Consider the following 21,176-nt stretch of genomic DNA (forward strand, 5'->3'; position numbering starts at 1 on the left):
AACTGGGATATAAATGATTTGGTCACGGATCCCCGGAACACCTGCACGCACAAGCATGCATGTGCATGCACATGTGTTATACAAACATACAAAGTCATAAATTACAGCCATATTCACATCGAGCAGAAAAACACGCATGCAGAACCAAGACATACGCACACACACACATACGCATAAACGCACGCATACACACACACACACACACACATGCACACACGCACACCGGATCAGACTGCACAACAGGTCCGTTGTCAAATCCATCTTAAATGGCACACAGCTGGGGTCTGGCCATTTCCCGGACATCTATCCTCCTTTTATAAAGACACTACCTGTCCTATTGTGTGATGTCAAACTGAGCTTGAAATAGAGTATCCCAGTGAGACGGGACCGGACAGATGGGTGAAAAAAAACAGAGTCAAGGCTCTTAAGTGACAGTGCTGTCACGGGAGGGAGAGAGAGGTGAGAAAGGGCCAGAGAGGAGTGGAGAGAGTCTGTTGGGGCTCGAGCCAGTGTGCATAAAGACCAAATGGAGGAATGGCTGATATTTTCACAACTGCTGTCTCTACCTGTCAAGTTCTTGACACATCTCACATTTGGATCCTCACATTTTTTTTTATCCAAAACGTGGAACTTTCACTTTTGCGTTTGATATGGCTGACAACATCAAATGAATGAGCCCATTTTAGTGTTGAATTGCTGATGCTGCTCTGAGATTCAGAGAGGAAATTGTAGGTCTTGTTTGCTTCAAACACTGGAGTCAACGGGGATGAACACGTAAGCTTTCAAAGGGGTTGTCCTATCTGGTACCTGGATGTTGTTGTATCAGGGTGTTTTAAGTGAGGCAGTCTAATTAACTTTCTTTTAAAACTGCAATCCCCTGTAATCACTGGCTTTCAGAGAGACAAAGAGTGTCAGCAACAGCCCCAATAATTTACTGGCAGAGCAGCCATTTCAGGTGACTGGAATTTCTTTCAATGCACGCACACGGCTCTTTCAAGGCCTGGGGAACTAGTGAGGGTCCAGTGAATCTTTCACATAGTGGGTAGACAAACATATCCCCACCCTGCTTAATCTTTATAAAAATAAAAATACACACACACACACACACACACAAACACACGCACAGAGAGAGACCCCTCCCATGAGTTGTCATTTCCCATGTGTCAAATACTGAGTGTTATACGGAAATCCTTTCATCGTGACAGCATTTCGTTCCCTCAGAGCATTACAGGCGATAGATAGACAGTGGAGTTTTGGTGGATCACGCACAACAGTGGAGTTTGTATTTTGAATCCGGTCATTGATAAGCTGGGCGTGGGTGTAGCTCACAGTCCAATTCTCCTGTGTTTCTGCCGTGATAAGTTGAAGAGCTAATAACGTTGACTGTCAGCCAGAGATGGCTGTCTGAGTCAGGGGCTGTGGGCTCAGCTCCCCTCGTTGGGGCTTAGAGACAGGCCTCACTCAATGTCGACTAGCAGGACTGGACGTTGATCTTCCTGAGCTCTTCCTCGCTTTATCCCTTTTTATAGTAAAGTTGAATTGAACTCAAAGCAGGCTTTGAAGTCTTGCCACCTCAACCTTGATAAATCACAGCACCCACAAAAGGCCCCAAAGAAAACAAAATCACCCGCCAGCGGACTAATGCCCACTGACAGCGAAAGTCACAAACTCCTGGAGCTTCTTGTGGAAGAGAGAAGGGAGCGTTGCTGGACTGCTTCTGCTTCTCAATGGGGGGCTTGGAGGTTAGGTGATACAGGGAGGGGCATCTCCAGCCTGGAAAATGTTCATTTTGCCTTTTTCTGCCCTTGTTGTGTCACAAAGCTCATAGCCTGTCATGGCAGGGGGCAGCCGGGTAGTGGCAACACACCTGCATGTGGTTCCAGCGGGGTCGCCATGGGACTGGTGATGTAGGCGTAATTAGTGCCTGCAGCAGGTGAACCTTTGTTTTTGCTTTCTGCTGATGGGGAAGGCATGAATGGAGAGATATTATGTTCCTTGACTCCGTGTTGGGTATCAAGGTGTGGAGAAACCTAATCTGCTTTTGTTGTAAACAAAACACACACACACACATACACACACGTTAATGTTTTAGTGATACGTCCCTACTAAACCAGTTTGGTTACCATTGTGGTGAATAAGTATTTATTTACAGCCAGATACTCAAATCTCAATGTGACCCTTTTGACTGTGAAGTCACACAAAGTGTACCACAGGCTGAAGGTGCAACCTGAGAGTTATTCGTGCAGCCAAGCGATGGCAGCTCATCCTGCCTGTGTGCACACCAACTCCAGTAGATATGGATCCCCTCGCTCTAATGAATGGCCCTCTCATAAATATTCATGTGTGCACTCGTTGTAATTCTGTTTGGATGACAGTGCTGGAGACTCCTGTATCTGATTGTGTCCTGCAGGTGTGTGGAGGATACAAATCTCACTCCAGAGATTCTGCCATGAGCCATTCTCACGTTTCCACGTGTCCTCACGGCTCCGATGTCAAGGCTTAGACTCTCTGATGAGTCTGTATATCGTTATTTATGCTTGTGGCCCTTAAATCCTGCAGGCGATTTTCAATTATGCTTTTACGATTTTTCTGGGGGCATCAAAACGATTTTGTGTGCATGTAATGAAGCTGTATTTTATGTCCTGGTATTGGCTGCCTGGCTGAGCTGGCTGTCCCATTAGAAACGAAACAAGCCTGTATGCTCTTATGGAGTCCTCAGCAGAGTATAACTGTGTGCTTTTGGAAGCCGAGAAGCCCCTCTCTTCCTTGTCGTTCCACGTTTGTGACCACAGCCTCGCCTGGTGCTTTTCTGCCCGGCTAGAGAGAGCAGCAAGCAGGGCTGTCCCCGATGCTGGCCAGAATCCGCGGGATGATGGATGGCTCCATCAGGGAGATGATTCCAGTCCTGAGTGAGGGGATCCATTCTCTCAGGCGCAGGACAGACTCTGTCTTTGTTTTATAATATACCTGTAGTGGAGAGAGAGCCCTGCTCAAGCGTGAAGTGCACGCAGAGCAAGTGGAATCGCAAGAAACACCCAGAAAGTCACTCATTTGTCATGCACTCAATGTACAACTGTCTAACAAGGACGGGTTCAGTGATGAATTGTTTGAGATGGCAAAAGGGGTAAAAAGAAACATATCTCTTTAGAAATGGCCTTTTTCCTCCTTTTTAGTGAAAATGGCTACAAAGAAAGTGCCAGAGCTGTCCCATCAAAGAAAACATTCGTGTCATTTCTGTTTCTCTAATGGTTTGCTTTTATGGTGTAATAGATCAAACATTTATAATCCACATTAATATGTGCCTTGGAATTTTTTTGATTCCTTCAATTTTATGGCCCTAACATCTGGGTAAGTACACAGTAACAATTGATTGTTATGGGCAACTAGCATTCATAACTGTAAGGATGACAAAGTGAATTTAATGATTGTCTGTAAATGAGATCAGAGACCAGGGTTGTGCACAATTCGAATTGCAATTCTGCTTCCTGTTTGCTACCTCAATTGAAATGCAAGTGAAATTCAAGAATTGAATTGAAATTTAAGAGCCAGTTTCAATTCAATTCTGGAATTTTGCACAAGCCTGTCAGAGACGTGGAAAGGGAAATGGGATGTGATCTTTATATGAGATGTTCAGGCAGTGAGATACCCCTACAGACCCAACAAACCCTCCTCCACAACAGCCTGCAGACACACACACACACACACACACACACACACACACACACACAGGCTACCCAATTCTGAGCTCATTTGGAACAGGGAGGAGATGACAGAGCTGTACCAAGCTCATTTGTTGCTGCAGCCCAGCGCGTAATACTTAATGAACCCAAAGACTATGTACCCTTAAAATGTGTGTGTGTGTGTGTGTGTGTGTGTCAAGCCCCTCCTCCCCACATACACCACCACCACCACAAGTTTGAAACAAGATGTGTACTTGATACTGTTCTAGGGAGAGAGGGAGAGAAAGAGAGAGAGAGAGATATTGTGTGGCGCTTCTCTCTAGATTAGGCGTAGCAGTTGGACTTTGGGGAGGTGTGGGAAATAAAGCAGGCTCTCATGGGATCTCCTTAAGTAGTGGCACTGCCAAGCCTCGGCACCCACCTGTCACGGGGGGCTGCAGAATGACAGATCCCCTCCGACTAGCTCAGCAAAGGGGCGGAGATGCATTGTGTCCTCGCTCAGAATAAATCAAGATTAAGATCGTCAGTGTCCAGGTTCCCTTCGGTTCCTCCCTCTGCTGTTGTAAGTAGGTCGGCCCAGGAGCTGGTAGAGGCCTGGAAATATACTGGGATTCTCTCCTCTCTTTTCATCCAACCCCTCTTCTTCATCCTCGTCCTCTTCTTGCACTCATTGTACTCTCTGTTTTCTTCGCTCTCTCGCTCCTTCGCAGCTGCCTGTGTTTTGGTTGTAATGGAAGCAGAAACCAGGCACCTCAGGCCATCTGTCTTAGGGTGTGTGTCCATAGTGATTTTTTTTTTCAAGCACCAGCATCTATTTTCAGTTTTTCCCGATGAGGAGAAAGCATACGCAGCTGCCTTGACAAAAACAACTGCTCCCAGTACTCTGGGTTTTATTGTACGCCTGCTCTAAGCGATTCTAATTGAAAATCTCTGAACTTTTCTGAAAGGTGCTGGTGTTGTAACCATGGGCCGATCAAAGTCTTTCATAAATTAAACAAGATTGTGGACCAAACCCTTTAAAGGGCAATGTTTGTATTTAATTTGTTTGCTTTTTTTTTACTTTTTAAAAAGATACCAAGTACATGCCATCCTGCCAACTATCTAACATTAGTGCATTAGCAAAGTAGAAGTTGGTGATGAGTTGTTTATTTCAATATCAATTGTTGTCATAGCAACAAGACAAATGCTATGTGTACACACTTGCCCTTACTGTGCCTGCCTTGTCCAAGCTGCTGTGGCATCCTCACAGTTGCTGGGTCAGTGCCACCTGCCTGGCATCCCCCTTTCAGCATGCCCACTCTCACAGCTGGTATCTGTCTCAGGGACCATGCTTTATAGGCCACATTAGTTCCTAGCCCTAATGCATTTGACAGAATATCAATAACAGCTGATGCTGTCAAATAGTGATGCTGATATTGACATTTAGTTATGTAACAGATTGATGTTTGGATTGCGTCATTTTTGATCATCCAATATTTAAGGTCACCCCTATAAAATGTGTTCCTTTTATAATATGCAATTAATAATTATGTAAAATTAAAACGAGCAAGGCAGTCTGCCAGCACTGCAGCCACAGGCTTGAAATGATCTTCTTCAGTGGATTTCTGTTCCTCTGAAAGGCACCCCAGTGCTCAGAGGCACACAGCACCAGCGATTTTACTGTTTCTTTGAGATCACACTCCTGGGGGAAGGCAGGCCCCTATTGTCTTGCTTACTGTCCAGTGGTGTGACATGCTTGTCAGGAGAGATTACTCTGCAGCTCCTTATGCTGAGCTGAGCACGCTGGACTGCTTATGGGACCTGACAGCTCCACAGAGTCTTATTTATGAGGTGTAGACGTGTGTCTCTCCCTTTTTTAAATTCTCTCTCTCTCTCTTCCTCTCTCTCTCCACTGCCATCACAATGTGTGCACACACATGTGTGTGGGTAGGTGTGTTTAGTTTGTGTTTGTTGCTGTGTGGTGTGCACTCTTTTGTGTCTCTGTGTTTGTTTTTCTGGCAAGTGCAAGTTGTGTAGCTCGCTCACTCGATCCATCTCTGTCAAACTTCATCAACACTGCATGAGGCCCCAACGGGAGATCTCGCAGTTTAATCAACTTTCCCAAATTACAGCAAGATAAGTGAGCGCTCCTTCAAAGAGTCCCATGTTCCCAACCCTCCGCTGATGTATGGATCATCGAGCGCCAGCGAGAGCTCTTGCAGCAGGCTCGCACGCACACACACACACACACACACACGCAGACACTGAAGCGCTTGTTGCAAGATGGACGAGAAAAGAAAAGCAGATGCGGGAGAATCTCAGCGAGCGTCTCTCTCTCTTGGGGCAGCCGTGGCCTACTGGTTAGCGCTTCTGACTTGTAACTGGAGGGTTTCCGGTTCGAACCCTAACCAGTAGGAATGGCTGAAGTTCCCCCTGAGCATGGCACCTAACCCCTCACTGCTCCCCGAGCGCCGCTGTTGTAGCAGGCAGCTCACTGCGTGGGATTAGTGTGTGCTTCACCTCACTGTGTGTTCACTGTGTGCTGAGTGTGTTTCACTAACTCACGGATTGGGATAAATGCAGAGACCAAATTTCCCTATATATATATATATACATATATATATATATACTCTTTCATGTTCCATTTGTGCTAAGTCTACCTGGCAACAGCATGGGCTCCAGCGATATGCGCTCCAGCTCTACAGCTTGCGGGCCTCCTACCTGGAGCCGTCCTGCAGGGTTGACCTTCATCACGGCTGCTTGTGAGTGTCCCCGACGGCCGTGGCTGTGGGGACGGCATGGGGTGGGGTGGGTTGTGGTGGCGTGTGGAGAGGCGGCCCCCACTGTGAGATCTCCTCACTGCGTGCCAGATTACCTTGGACCCTCCAGAGCAGGAGCTCATTATGTCAGCATTCCCAGGTGGAGGGCCAAAAGTGCCATGTGCTTTTACATGTAATGTGTGTGTGTGTGTGTGTGTGTGTGTGTGTGTGTGTGTGTGTGTGGTGCCCCTTCTCACATATACCACCACTGCCCACCACCACACACTTACATCAACATGCGTACATACGCACACAACACACGGACACAGAAACACACACACACACACACAGCATGCTCACAGCTGGCCTCTTTGAGCTGAGATGCAGTGCGTGTCTCATTATATGTTGGCTGCTTGTTTGCTGAGGGTCTGTCAGTGTCTGCGCTATTGGAAGTTAGAGACAACATTAAAGGGACTTCCCCTGAGACCAGTTAGTATGTGCACAGCACACAACTCAACTGAACCCAAATCAAATGTGTCTCACAGGTGGTCTCCAAGGGAAATGAAGAGCCTCAGAAGCTATGGGAGAGTTTTCTGAGGCTTAGATTAGTTTGAACTATGAGCTGATAACAGTAATACTTTGTGTCATGATGACACACTATCATCACAGTGGTGTAAGTAAATAAAGCTGATTAAGAAAGCTGTTACAATCTCATATTTGTTGACATTTATTAAAAGATTAGGTAAACCTGACAGTATCAGCACCATAATCTAAAATTCCAGTTGGAATGGCAGAAAAAGAGAACAGCACTCTAAGAAAATACAATATATATAGATATGTTGTGACAACATTTGTATCCCAATGACTATATGCCTGCAGAATTTTGTGAAAACATATCCTGTTGACTAATGAACTGGGCAATGAGACGGAAATAGTTGGACAACGCCTAAAACAGTGCTGGCCATATGGCAGCGATTGAGTATAGAAGGTTTCCTTTAAACTTCCAATGCCCTATGAAGCTGCATGAAGGCCCGGTTAAGACACTATGAAGTATTTGGACTGGATGTAGATGGATTGCTGCGGTGTGCTGGCTGTTGTGTAACGCTTTGCACAGTCGGATTCTTTTAACCCAGTTTTACATGTTTCCCATTTCACGGCTGGTGTCTGTAATCCATTTAGCTCTCGAATCATTGCTTTTAATTGCATTTCATCAGCAAACAACTTGTCTTAATAGGCTGTTCAGAGATTTAATTACAGAAACACAAGTGTGGCGTCAGACACACAGTTGCCTTGACACACACACACACACAGACATTTGGTTATGCAGAGCTGCAATCATGTCCAGAGAAAAACATTTCTCTGAAAATGACGCTTGTCCTTGAGCCCTGGCTTCTGTTGGTGCTTTGTCCAACCTTTGCTGTCACATCCGCATCCTTCAGGCTCCCTCACACACTGGCACACCCTGTGCACTGTCTTTCTGTCTCTCATCAACATCCATACACACACACACACACACACACACACACACACACACACACACACACACACACACTCACACACATAGACACACACTCCTGTGTGCCCCAGGCCCCAGCCCCGGCCCACCCGGTTGGTGCTTTATTTGGTCGGTCGGTCGGCATGTCCACAGACAGCAGCAGCTGGTGGGTAATGCGCGTCACATGGGCTTTCCATTCCAAATTCCCGTCACGCCTCGCAGGCAAATCACACTATGTATTTAGTTGATCCCCCTCCCACAAACATAAACACAAACACACGCACCAGTGTGGTGGATTTGCAAGCAGACTTCCTAGACTCACCACCTACTGCCGTAAAACAAACACACAGAGTACAGCACACCCGGATTTGATTTAAAACATTTGTGTATATATATATATATATATATATATATATATATATATATATATATATATATATATATATATATATATATTATGGCATGCCATTTAGGAATTAATGTCAATATATATGGAATGAAAGTCTGAATATATATATCAGAATCTGAATATATAGATCAAAAACCTGAATATATATATCAAAATCTGAATAGATATATCAAAACCCTGCGTCACATCTCTCATGTCCTGCGTCACATCTCTCATGCGGTTTCTCATCGGCGAGGGTCGGCGAGCACCATAGCATGCACAGGCAGGCACAGACATAGATATACCGGTACACACAGAGCTGGCGAACCTTAACCTGTCTCCGCCAGATGGATTGCTTCGCATTTGCTCCGCATATCTATTTGGGGACTTTCCGTTGGAGAACGTTTCGGAAGGGGCGAAAATATTGGTTAGCTGATTGGATAAACCATCTGTCTATCACCACCTATGTTGGTGATAGACAGCCCAAATCAACCAATCAGATTTTAACATACAAGTTAGGTAAGTAGCTAACGTTAACGTTTTTAAACTTAGCATTTGTATGTGACATGAACCTCATCAACGACAATCCCCACCAAGTTTTCATGGTAGGCTACACTTCTGAAGAAAGCATATTCCTTCTCGTTAAGTAACTCGTATAGCATATATATATGCTATATAGCATATAGCATCGTATAGTAAAGCATATTCCTTCTCGTTAAGATTCAGGGCTACCAAACACTAACTGGAATTGGCCGTGGAGGATGTCTGTGTCCTTCATTACTCCCAGCTACATTGCAGAGACTCCTAGCTTCCTAGCGTCCCCAGGAATACTCGAATATTCGGATAAAACTTCATCGATAGCTATGCTCATCTCATCCGTGGAAGTCGCCATGTTGTTTAAATTGAACAGTAGCTTGTCGTTGCGTCACACCTAAACCCGCCTCAAAACCAACGCTGATTGGACGTTCGTTTGGCGAACTGCTCCAAATTTTCTCTATCGGAGAGATGCCAGACTGATCTGCGAGTGAAAATCTGGAGCTAGCAAGATCAGGATGGTCTCAAGAGGCGAAACTAGGTCTTAAATCTAACAAGTTATGCCTTTTACAACAAGCTTTTTGATGGAAAAGTAGTGTTTAACTTCCATAACCTTTGTTTAGTGAACGCATCAATTTGTAAGCGAAATCAAGAATTATGATCTTTGAGTTTGTTTATCGTTACCTAGCAACCGAGGCTTGAAGTGTTAAAACTTATTGCAATCTCGTTATGTACAAGAAATGCGGTAGCGCAGTGGTTAGAGGAGCGATATTTGACCCCAAAGATTGTTAATGTATAAATTCAGGGTCTTGATATATACAGTATATTCAGATTTTGATATATATTCTCAGGTTTTGATATATATATTCAGATTTTGATATATATTCTCATGTTTTGACCTATATATGCAAGGTTTTGATATATATATTCAGATTTTGACAGATATTCTCAGGTTTTGACCTATATATTCAGGGTTTTGATCTATATATTCAGATATATATATATATATATGCCTAACCTTCATTACTACTTATCTCAATTCACAATCAAAATGGATATGTTACCCAGCAAGTCATCTAAGCTCATGAACACAGATGTATAACTATGACCAGAAAAGGACAGAACTGTATTCATTAGTTCAGTGATATCTATTTAAGTACACACATTACACACGTCACATTATACTTTGACCAACAGGACCCTATTAAGATGTAATTAATCATTATATCTTGCTCTGATGTGGTCTCTCATGCATCATGAAGCACATGCTTTATCATTTCATTATCATAATATTTAAATCATTAAATTACACTTTTATGTTTATTCTTATCATCCATGCACTCTTGTGTCAACTAAGGTACGATAACATTCTGCATTGCATCAGAATTGAACAGCACAGCTTGTGCAGATTTTATTGTGTACATATGTTCCCTGAATTTCCCGTACTAGTGCAGCCTTGGTCTGCATTTGTATTGTCCCATACTGTACCTCGGTACATCTAGAAAGGCAGCAGCAGAAGGTCAGGCATGAGAAGACAGTCTCTAATATATGCTGTTGTAGTTGCTACTGTACGGAACCCTGGAGGGGTCATTGCAAGATATTTTTTGGTCTATTTGGTGTGTGCTCATTTTACTAAATCGTGCACACGTTTTACTAATAGTGTGCTCATATACAATATACAATATGTGCAAAATATAGTAAAATCTTTGCGCAATCTACTACATTGAGCACACAATCTAGTAAAATGAGACCACAATTTAGTTAAATGAGTGCACATTCTTTCAACATTCTTGCAATGACACGTCCCGCTCTGTACTGTCCCACTACAGAAAAGGTTTGACATAGCTTACTTTCTCTATTTGCCTAAACATTATTGTATTTTGGTTATTTTCTAAAAATCAGAGAGACCAATAAAAGCAGCAAGAATCAGCCCTGTTGTCCTCACTTCACTTTTACCATTGAAAGCAAAATGGAGAGAGAGAGAGAGAGAGAGAGAGAAAGATGTTATATCCACAGACAAATAAGAATAAAACACTTGAATGAGCAAAGACTCAGGATGAAATAGCCTCAGATCATCACCCAAGGGACTAAAAAACGTTAAACCTAACGGTTAAAATTTGACTTCTTAATCTGTTTGTGCGAGAAGGCATTGCATGCATTGCATTTCCTTGTTGTAAATACTCCAATGACATTTATGGTGTTAAATTTACGTTAAGCTATCTTTTTTATAGGCTCCTCTGTCTTTTGGCTAGAGATATAACGATGAAAAGCACATGGTTTATTTATTTTCAATTTCATTACATCAACCCTTCAACATTAAAGGTTGTATCAGCGATTGCAGTTAACGTCACTTCTGTTGACGTTCATACAAAATAGAGCTAGCTCGCTCCTCCCTCCTGTGCAATTGAAACTCTCCTAAATGTGCATCTCGTCTGTGATTGGTTGGAACGCTATTTATTTTGGTTTACAGTGGTTGATAACACCAATTGTTTTTGTGTACAGATCTTGGAGCCTAGGCTGCCTACAGAGACGTGTTTTTTGACGGCCTGCTTATGGGGTACCCTGGGAATCCAGAGTGCTCGTGGAAGTATTTGCTAATGAGAGACTCAATGACTGGCAATGAGTAATGATGCACGTAACTTTTGTCCCTTTCATCGCAGGGAACCAATCACATCTGTGTATCTGATATAGGCGGGCCAGAGGCGAGCTAAACAGATGATAGTTGTAGTGTTATCCAACTGCGTCGAAGTCCGGAATCAGTCAGTTAACATTGGTCGCATAATGTTAACCAATTGCGTGCAGTGAGCTTTTAAAATGCATGCTTGGTGCCGCCCCTCGAGTTGGGTCATTACATTATTCGTGGCAAGACCCTTAATCTTTCAGATTTGGGTCTGGAATCTCCAGGCTACTTATGGGGCAGGCAGCTAGCGGATTGTGAGGAAAGATTAGATGAACGTGATCATTTATGTTTGGGCCTGCAATCGCTGATACAACCTTTAATGTCTGAATGTGTTCTCACACCCGTATTGTATGGGTGTCGTCTTTCTTCTTGTTTTCCCTCCTTTATCTCCCCCTTCTTTTCCCTCCCCTCCTTTTCCCTCCCCTCATTCTGCTGCATGCTCCAGTCAGCCTTTAGCAGGGCACTGCAGGTCTTTTATTGCTAAAAAGGCTTTTATTTGCTTTTATTTGCCAATAGACCTCTCCGGAATAAGTCCCGCCTCCGAAACCGCCTCCGCCATCCGGATCCCCCCAACTTCCGGGCGTCGAATGTCTATGGGAAATAACATGCCGTTTCGAAATATCATACCTGTCAAACATCTGTAGGTGGCGAAGTAGAAAACAATGGTGGGCCTACACACTTCTGCCATCTAGTTTCCACTGTATTTTTTGATTGTCGGTGCCGTTAAAGTAGAAATATATCAGTAAGAAGCACTAAGCTAACGCACGCTTCGGACGCCGCGACTCCCCGAGTCAAGGTTGCAGAGCAACGGCAATGATTCATAGTTTGTCTTCACCGAAATGGAGTTTGTGGCACCAGAGCCTGTCTACGGAGGTGGCACTAACCCTGAGTGAAATCGTCATGTTTGATAGGTTGTTAATACATTCTGAAAATGTTACTGTTCTGATCAAGGTCATGCAAAATAAAGCTGTTTTTCGTGAAAAAAAAAATCGTAAATCTGTTTTTCGTGAAAAAAATCATAAATCTGTTTTTCGTGAAAAAAAAAATCTTGTCTCGTCATGTCTTTAGTGTCTTAGTCGACGATTTCTTTCTTTTTCAAATATCTCAATAACAGCCAACAAACTCTCAGCACAGTCAAACCAAAGTTAAGTTGTGTTGAAAAGAGGCTGAACCTTAGCCTGGCTGGCCATCCTATATCATTGAACCATTCACCTCGCTTAATCCAAGGGGCGGGCAGAGAATTGTCTTTCAAACAGCCTAGGCATGCAAAAGACCAGCGCTACGACCATATCCGTATCCGGTCGGCAAAACGGCAAATACATCCTTCTTCGAAAGAAATGACTTAAGTGCATTGTGTTACTCAACTTTCAAAGAAAAGCACAATTCCAACTCCTCCAAAGTTGACGCCAACGCCAATTCAAACAACCGCTTTTCGTTCGCCATAGCCACCTTCCTTGTTGTTCACCGTCGCAGGACTGTCGTTATCCTGTTAAGCCCGCCTTAAGATTCTCTAACAAAATAGAGCGCTGATGATGACGTCCACGGCGTCAGCCAATAGATGACGTCCACGGCGTCAGCCAATAGAAATCCCTATGGTTTGATACTAGACGTACAGGCTGAGCAAATTAATTTGCCGCCGCTAGGGTGCGTCTAGATTTCTAGGCTAGCTGAACCTTGCAAACGATTTACTTTTAAAGACCACTGAAATTATGCGTGAATCACATGTGAAAATGACCATCACGTTAGGTTGTGACTGGTTGTGAGCGAGATCTAACGCCCTCCTCCACCAGCGTTACGCCGGAACTAGCTCCCCCGTTAGCATTAATAATCGTTTACTACTTTAACGGCACCGACAATCAAAAAATCCAGTGGAAACCAGATGGCAGAAGTATGTAGGCCTATCGGCCCACCAGCTTTTTATACTTTGCCACCTACAGATTTTTCGAAACGTCATGTTATTTCCCATAGACATTCGACAACAGGAAGTTGGGTGGATCCGGATGTTTCGGAGGCAGGACTTATTCCGTAGAGGTCTATGTGTACTGTGTGATTGTTCTGTTGGCCATTAGCAAGCAGTGGCAGATTGTTCTGTTGGCCATTAGCAAGCAGTGCCAGTGTCCTTGGTTCATAGCACCAAAATTAATAAATAACATGTAGTTGAACTGATGTTGATGGACCTTCAGAGCCATTCATTTACCTTGCCTTTATGTAAGTGAGCGTTATTCGTGAGATTCGTGAGAAGTTTTCAGAGGTAACCAGCACACTCCTGACCTCGCTAGCTATGAGAGCTTCAGTTTATTTGTTGTGTAACCTTTGGAGACCACAAAATCTCTCCTTCCTTTACTCAGGTCACCTCCACCTTCCTTATAACATTTGTTTCTCTTGTCACACGTAACAGCTATTATACTTAAGATGGAAAACACAGACGGTTACTTCTTTGTTTGGGACAGAAAGAAGCAGTTTGACAGAAGACCTCATTGTTCTAGTGAGGATGTAAGTGTTCATGCTGTAAAATATTTAGCTCATTTACAGCTTTAAAACAGAGCTTTATGGCACTGTAACTGTCACTTTTTTATTGGAAAGGCTTCCTTATGTGATATCACGTGTGGAAACTTATAGTTGCTTAGTCACTTTGAACTCTCTTAAGAAGCCAATAGCACTTTCTCACTGAACAAGTATAAGTGTCCATGGAAAGCAGTTTGAGCAAAGCCTTGCCTCAGCTTCTTTGGGGGGACAAAAGCCCCAATGAGCTGTACAGGAGATGCTGGGTGAAAGAATATTGTACATCCATCCAGAACCTTTTGGTTTTTAAGAAATATGTACTAGATTGGATCTACTATTTTGTTACCTACCTCTGTTCTGTAGGTCACTGTTTACTTTACAAGGTGAAAATAGTCACTCATAAGAGATCATGCTGAGTAGTGATTGGAATTTGTTACCACGGTGTAGTCATGCTGAGTAGTGATTGGAATTTGTACCACGGTGAATATAGCTGAAGCAGTGCTTGACCTTCTGACACATCCATGTGATTCATACACACACACATAAACACCTTTCCCTGTCCTCTCCTGATGCCTTCTCGGCAGTTACCTGTAACTAATAGCTAAAGCCTATGCATGGATCAACAGGGAGCCAATTAAAAGCCCTTCAATCAGTGTATTTGTGAAAATTGTGAATTCAGGCTGTAATCCCTGATGCGTGCTGCTGGGAACTCTGATGCGTACTCCGTGAAGAGCTCTCTGATTGCCTTATTTCTTACTTACCTCTAAAATGACAAAACAATGACCTTATAGAGAACCACTGGTGCTGCAAATTATTTGGTCTACAGGCAATTATGCTTGGAAAAAAAACATTACAAATCTGAAACAGGTGAGAAAACAGTTATTTCAAATCTAGCGAGGTAAATCAAGAAGTTATTACAGTATTTACAATCACAATTTACTGTACTGCAGGAGAGACAAGGTGTATTCATTCCAGAGATAGCGGACCGAAAGAAAAATAAACTAAATGTTTTCCTGATCAATAAATACTTCTTAATTCATAGAATATAGAGGCATAAGATTAGGTCGAAGTGGTAGTCTATGAGTGCTCATTCAATGTGTATGCGTGTTTGCGAAAGTGAAACTGACCCACTCGTGGGTAGGTGAATGAAGTGGATTCCTGCAATGTTCATGAAAACAGCATAGCGATTGGATAGCCTAATAAATCGCGACTTGTTGTAGGCCTAACAGTAGCTTATATCGTAGCAAATAGCCTATGGCGATGCCGATGACAGATAGGCTACACTTATTTCACTCGTCTCGCTGGAGTGAGCGCATAATGTGGGCTGTTGCGCAAAGAAATGAATTATAGGGAGATGATCTGCATCTCCATTTACCAAACGCTATAGTTTTGCTAACATCTCCACTGTTAACGTGAAATATGTCTCCATGCAAGGTAGTGTCAAGCAGCAGTGAAGTGAAAACCTTATCATGCAGGTAGCCAATGTGCATGTCACCTGAGTCAGACAGAAAACGGGCCCTGCTTGCTCTGTTAAAGTTTGTATGCCCCTTCCAAACTGTGTTAAAAGGGTATATTTAACAGCCAGAATTTCAAAATTTTCCCCGGGGGAGACACCCCCGAACCCCCCGTAATATGATCAGCACCACCTCTCACAAAATACTATCAACGTCCCTGCTACCGGTCCGCACCTGCGCGTGTCGCGGTCAGGGAGAGGGGGGGCCTTTTTTGATATTGTGCACAGGGGCCCATATTTGTTTAATCCGTCCCTGGTCATCAGTCACATGCAGGGTGGGGTTTTCTCTGAGCTTTCCTGTCAGAAAGAGGACAAGCCTCATTAACCTCAATTAGTCTCCAGCAGGCCCGACTCACTCACAAAAATAAAGCGCTCGGTGACAAGCAGACCTAAAAGACACTGGACACGGCACGGGAGAAGTCTCTGAGGCAGCCAATGTGATTTCGCCCCAGTAATCACCTGTGATACAATGGGAAGGTTCAATCATTTGACCCGTTGGGCCGCGCTGGCCAAATAGAGATGCATATTCATGCTGCTTAATCAAGGCAGACAGCGAGAGACAGCTGGAGACCGCTGGAGACCAGCTGGACCATGAAACCGAGGCACTGAATATCAGCCGCAGTGCCAGCCAGCATGGAGTATATGTGGAAGAGAAATAAAAACAGAGAGATAGATTTGAGAGAGAGAGAGGGAAGGAGAGACAGCAAAGCTGACACTAGAGCTGTGGCGAACATGCCACATGACAGCAGAACACGTGTCCTCGCAATTGAGCTGAATCGCGATACAAATGAATTGAAATGAATACAAATGAGTTCTAGTGCCAGTTCTGCTTTCCAAAAGTTGGCACTGGCTTTCCACAACAACTGGCAGGGATGATTGACTTCAGCTGACAGCATTAATCCAGTCTCTAGCTCTTTATGAAGCAAGGATGTGAGTAGTCTTGAAGAACAAAGGCGCCGTAGATTTTTTATGCAGTGCGGGTGCAGTCTCCACCATTGCACTTATTAAGATTGCAGGAGTTCCAGAACAACAGCAGAAGTCTGGTCAGACTACTTACTCTGAATGGACGCTCTTTACTCCAATTTGGTTTGGAACTCTGCTGCACAGATTTGCTCAGTGCTGCTGTTGAGACATTGGTTACACCATTGTTGGAATAATTAATATAATTGGTAGCAGAGGCCATTTTTAAGAATGTGCTACCATCTGGTACTTGGCTGTTTATCTGAGATGCTACTTCATCTAGGTTATGCAATTTTCACAAATAGACTTTTTAATGTTTCCTTCTCGATCTTGCTCATGTCCCTCCTGCCCACCCCCCCCCCACCCCCCCCCCCCTCATCCTCTCCATTTCCCCTTCTCTCCCTCTCCTCCTCTCCTCTCCTCTGGCCCCTTCCCCTGTGGTCCTGAAGGTGAGCCGCATCAACACGGCTGTGAGCCGTAAGCGGGAGCAGCGGGTGCTGCTGATGGTCATCACCATGGTGGTGGCCTACCTACTGTGCTGGCTGCCCTATGGAGTCATGGCCCTAGTGGCCACGTTCGGGGGGCCAGGCCTGGTGACCCCGGAGGCCAGCATCATCCCCTCCATCCTGGCCAAGTTCAGCACAGTCATCAACCCCATCATCTACATCTTCATGAACAATCAGGTGAGTGGTCAATGATAGAGACTGAAACAGATGAAGAACAGTAAAAGTCAATGAGATTGTAAAGGAAGTAATGTTGTGCAGGCACACAACACAGCTACATGTGTTTGTGGGTCGTGAATTTGTTTGAGTTTGATATATACAGTGTTTGTGTTAGAGGTACCTGCATGATTTCACATATAACATCAAAGGTAAAAGGACATTTGTCTTTATGAGATAATAAGATAATATAACAAAATCCAAAAAAAACAAATGAGGGTAAGTAGCATCCCATGCAACAACTTTACCTTAACTGCCACACATTTCCTACGAAGTCAAAAGCATACTGTGGAGATGTTTTTCACTCTCTTTGAAGAATAACCTGGGAGGAATTTAATGAAACAGTGAAAACAAGGTATGTAATAGTTAGGAATTGGGTTAGCCTCCAGGAAGACGGCACAGTTATCCAGAGCCGGTCAAGTGTTTGACTTAACTCTGTGAAGCTGCAAATCGACAATGAGTTTTGATAGAAGAGACTTGTAATTTTACTCCATTACATGAAAGCCAAATATTGTACTTTTGACTCCGCTACATTTGAAATATGAGCATGAAGTACTTTTAAGCATATTTCAAGTGATTCTTTAAATGCAATAATGCAATAGACCATATTGAGTTAAGCAATAAGCCGTAGGTTACACTGATTTTAGAACAGCTAAGGGGCGTTGTTAGGCACGACGCGCAAGCGCCAAGCGCAACCTATGGACTCCAGTGGCTTATTGCTTTTCTAAAACAGTTACTACATCTGCCAAGATTTCATAACATACTGTAGAGGCACAGCAACGAGAAATGTAACAATGTATTCATAGATAATTCTTCTTCCGCCAAGAAATATATTTCCTCTATCAGAATGGTTGCCAAGCAACGTCAAGACGCAGCAACTCTAACTTTTGTATCGAGTTGTTGTAGTGCAGTAATATAGAATCGAACGTGATTCAGCCAATCATAATCAAGGACCCGAACTATCCGTTTTAGATTCATTTTTTTCAACTTGGCTGTGGTAATGATATTGACAGCAGATTATTCACCATATCCCCCATGATCATGGTGAATTTGAAATGAAATTAGACAATCAGCTGACATTCACCACATAGCTAGATCTTTACATTATTAAATGGTAAATTAATTACTCATAATTGAGTTATCCTGTTTTGTATTCAGCAGTGAAAATGTTTTAGATTTTTGAACAGAGAATGAAAAACAATTTAAAGTGAATTACTGCATCCTTTTGAACAGTTACAAAGTTATGAAAGTAGGCAAAATGATGCTGGATGCAAGGAACTAAAGGTCTGTTTAAGTCCTTGTGACCAACCAAAGGATGTACATCATATTGTTGACAAAATAAACGTTACATTACAACACATTAAAAAGGACTTGTACAACACATTAAAAAGGACTTGTACTTGTACCTGCAAAAGTACTTGTACTTTTGAATACGTAAGTATTTTTAACAGCAAGTACTTCTGTACTTCAACTCAAGTAAATTGTTGGCATAGTAAATTTCACTTGTATTGGAGTAATATTTGACCAGGTGTGTCTATACTTTGACTTAAGTAAAGGAATTGTGTACTTTGTCCACCTTTGACAAAGGTGCAGTAGATCAAAAAGACAGCTATGACGTTGGACCTCATGATCACTTGACAATGAGAAGAAAGCTCCAAAGAAAGAGTGGTTGTAACCTAATTCATTACATATGTAATGAATTATATGCAATGCTATGCAGAAGGTAGGAAAGGAGATCCTGTAGCTTGGGCTGGTCGCAATAAAGATCATGTGGGGTGGGTTTAAAGTAGAAAAGTAAAGAAGTAAATTCTATAGAAATCACATCACTCTGTTAAAAGAAGTGATGTTCAGATGTTGACCAATTGAATGTAGTGTAACTGTAGTAAGACAAGTAAGATAAAGTGATTTTAATGCTAGCATGGGTCCTTAGCATTGCTGGAATGTTGTCATCTATCCAGCAAACCTGATACTATACTGAAAAGCTGATACTTTGTGTCAGAGGGGAATATGGTTTCTGTAACTCCAGAAAATAGATGTTTCAAATTATTTTATTCTCTGTCTCTTATCATTTATTTATCACTTTGTTCCTTTGTTCTCCTTTTCCTTGCTTATCCTTTGCTTACCTTACTATCTAAGACCCCTTCTCTCTCTGTAATTATCTCTCTCTCTGTGTGTGTGCGTGCGTGCGTGCATTTTGAGACCATCCTGTCAGACTGGTTGACGGCTTTGGTGGCTGGTTTGTATTCTCCTCTTTTCTCTAGGCCACACCAACACAATGAAACTCTTTTTTACTTCCCCGAGATGCTGAATTGCTCAGGACCTCCACACTTATTATGTCCACTATGTTGTCTGTAAAGGGGTGAGGTGAACATCCAGCTATAAAACAAACACTTCCACTGCATGCCAATCTTGTTTTGTCCCACTGGCTGTACTGTACAGGAAATTGAAAAGTGTCTTTATGTCTTTTTTTATGTCTGTCTTTTTCCCCCTCAGATGCCCGCTCATTATTTTCTCTGCATAACCAGTGTTTTCATGACAACTTTAAACCCTGTCCTTTTTATTTCACAACTCTATAATGTCTGCCTGAGATGCTTTGATGAATTGTACCACAAATGACAACAGGGATGTGTGTTTGCTCCATAAATGAATGGTGCTTATTAGTCTATGCAGAAGAGGCCCTGGCAAGGAAAATTGTGGCCCTTCAGTTGCTCAAGAAGACACCACTGCCCTGTATGTCATTTTCAGTCTTCAATTCCTCCCAGCCCGTAACCATGGAAACTGTGAGTTGAGGCGAGTTGAAGACTTAAAGTGCTGTACAGATTCAAGTATCGATCGTCGTCGAAGAAAATCAGAAGAGGAAAGCCCTCCAGAAAAAAAAGGAGGAAAGACGTTGATAGACAAAACCATTGAGTGTTTGTGTTTGTGAGTGTTTTTCTCTCTCTGTCTCTTTGATTGTGTTTAAGTGTGTGCATGTGTGTGTGTATGTGTGTTTGTGTGTAAGTGAGTAAGTGTGTGACTGAAGAGAGAGCAAGAGAGAGAGAGAGAGAGAGAGGGAGAAAAGGCTTCAAAAGCTGGGAGTTGGTGACTAAATAGGGATGCTTCTCATTTGGCTGGGCTCTCTTGGGCCAGCGCAGTGTGAGATAATTACATTTACAGATTTCCTTTTTTTTCCTCCCTCCTCAGGGAGCCTTAGAGTCCCCACGCCTCACACCATTAACTTGCACACAAGGTGCACTATATGGCTTAAGCCTTAGGGTATCTCACAACACAGTTTAGTTATTGGTCTCCGGGCGAGCACACATAAACACAGGGCGTGAGAGACAGGCGGAAAATGAAGAGGGTGGTCACAGGGAGGGACAGTGTTGATGTATGGTGACACTGAGATTTGGGACATCTAGTCTACTCTCACTATTTCCATGTTTTTCCCCCCACTTTTTTCACTTGAGGATTCACGAGAGTTTGCTGGTTCTGGCTCGGAATTGAAACAGGTCATTTGTAGTCAAGCTTGGCCTTGTTCCCTCTCTTTTTCCCACTCACACCTGTAACACTGGGGGAAGATAATTGGGTGTGGAAATTCAGCTACCTCCCCTTGCACGCACGCACACACATACACACTCACACAGACACATACTGTAGACACAGACATATACACACACACACACACACACACACACACACACACACACCCTCCATGGGCCAATCATTTCTCTGCCAGAACTTGCACAGCTCATTAGTCTGACAGCGCTCCAGCAAACCCAGGGGCTGAGGAGGAGAATACACTATTCAGTTAAATATTAAGCCATACACTACGGATGTCTGAACCAGTTGTCATCTCAGTGTCATTTGGATCTGCCATGTTAACAAAAGAAGGTAAAGTGGGACAGGAGTGGGGAAACTGTTATAATGGTATTATCATATTATGTTTTTCACTGAGTTTGAAAAGGTAGAAGTTAAAGGTGTACTATGC

General features: G+C 43.2%; 1 protein-coding gene across 1 annotated transcript in view; it reads left to right on the top strand.

The window, feature by feature from the left end:
• tmtopsb (teleost multiple tissue opsin b) overlaps nucleotides 1–21,176 on the top strand; it is a 38,021-nt gene that overhangs the window by 10,900 nt on the left and 5,945 nt on the right. The window contains exon 3 of the mRNA XM_048267114.1: nucleotides 16,940–17,173. Within this exon, the coding sequence (XP_048123071.1) occupies nucleotides 16,940–17,173 (234 nt within the window). The remainder of the gene's footprint in view (nucleotides 1–16,939; nucleotides 17,174–21,176) is intronic.

The sequence above is a fragment of the Alosa alosa genome, chromosome 16, assembly GCF_017589495.1.
Source record: "Alosa alosa isolate M-15738 ecotype Scorff River chromosome 16, AALO_Geno_1.1, whole genome shotgun sequence".
Classification (NCBI taxonomy): Eukaryota; Metazoa; Chordata; class Actinopteri; order Clupeiformes; family Clupeidae; genus Alosa; species Alosa alosa.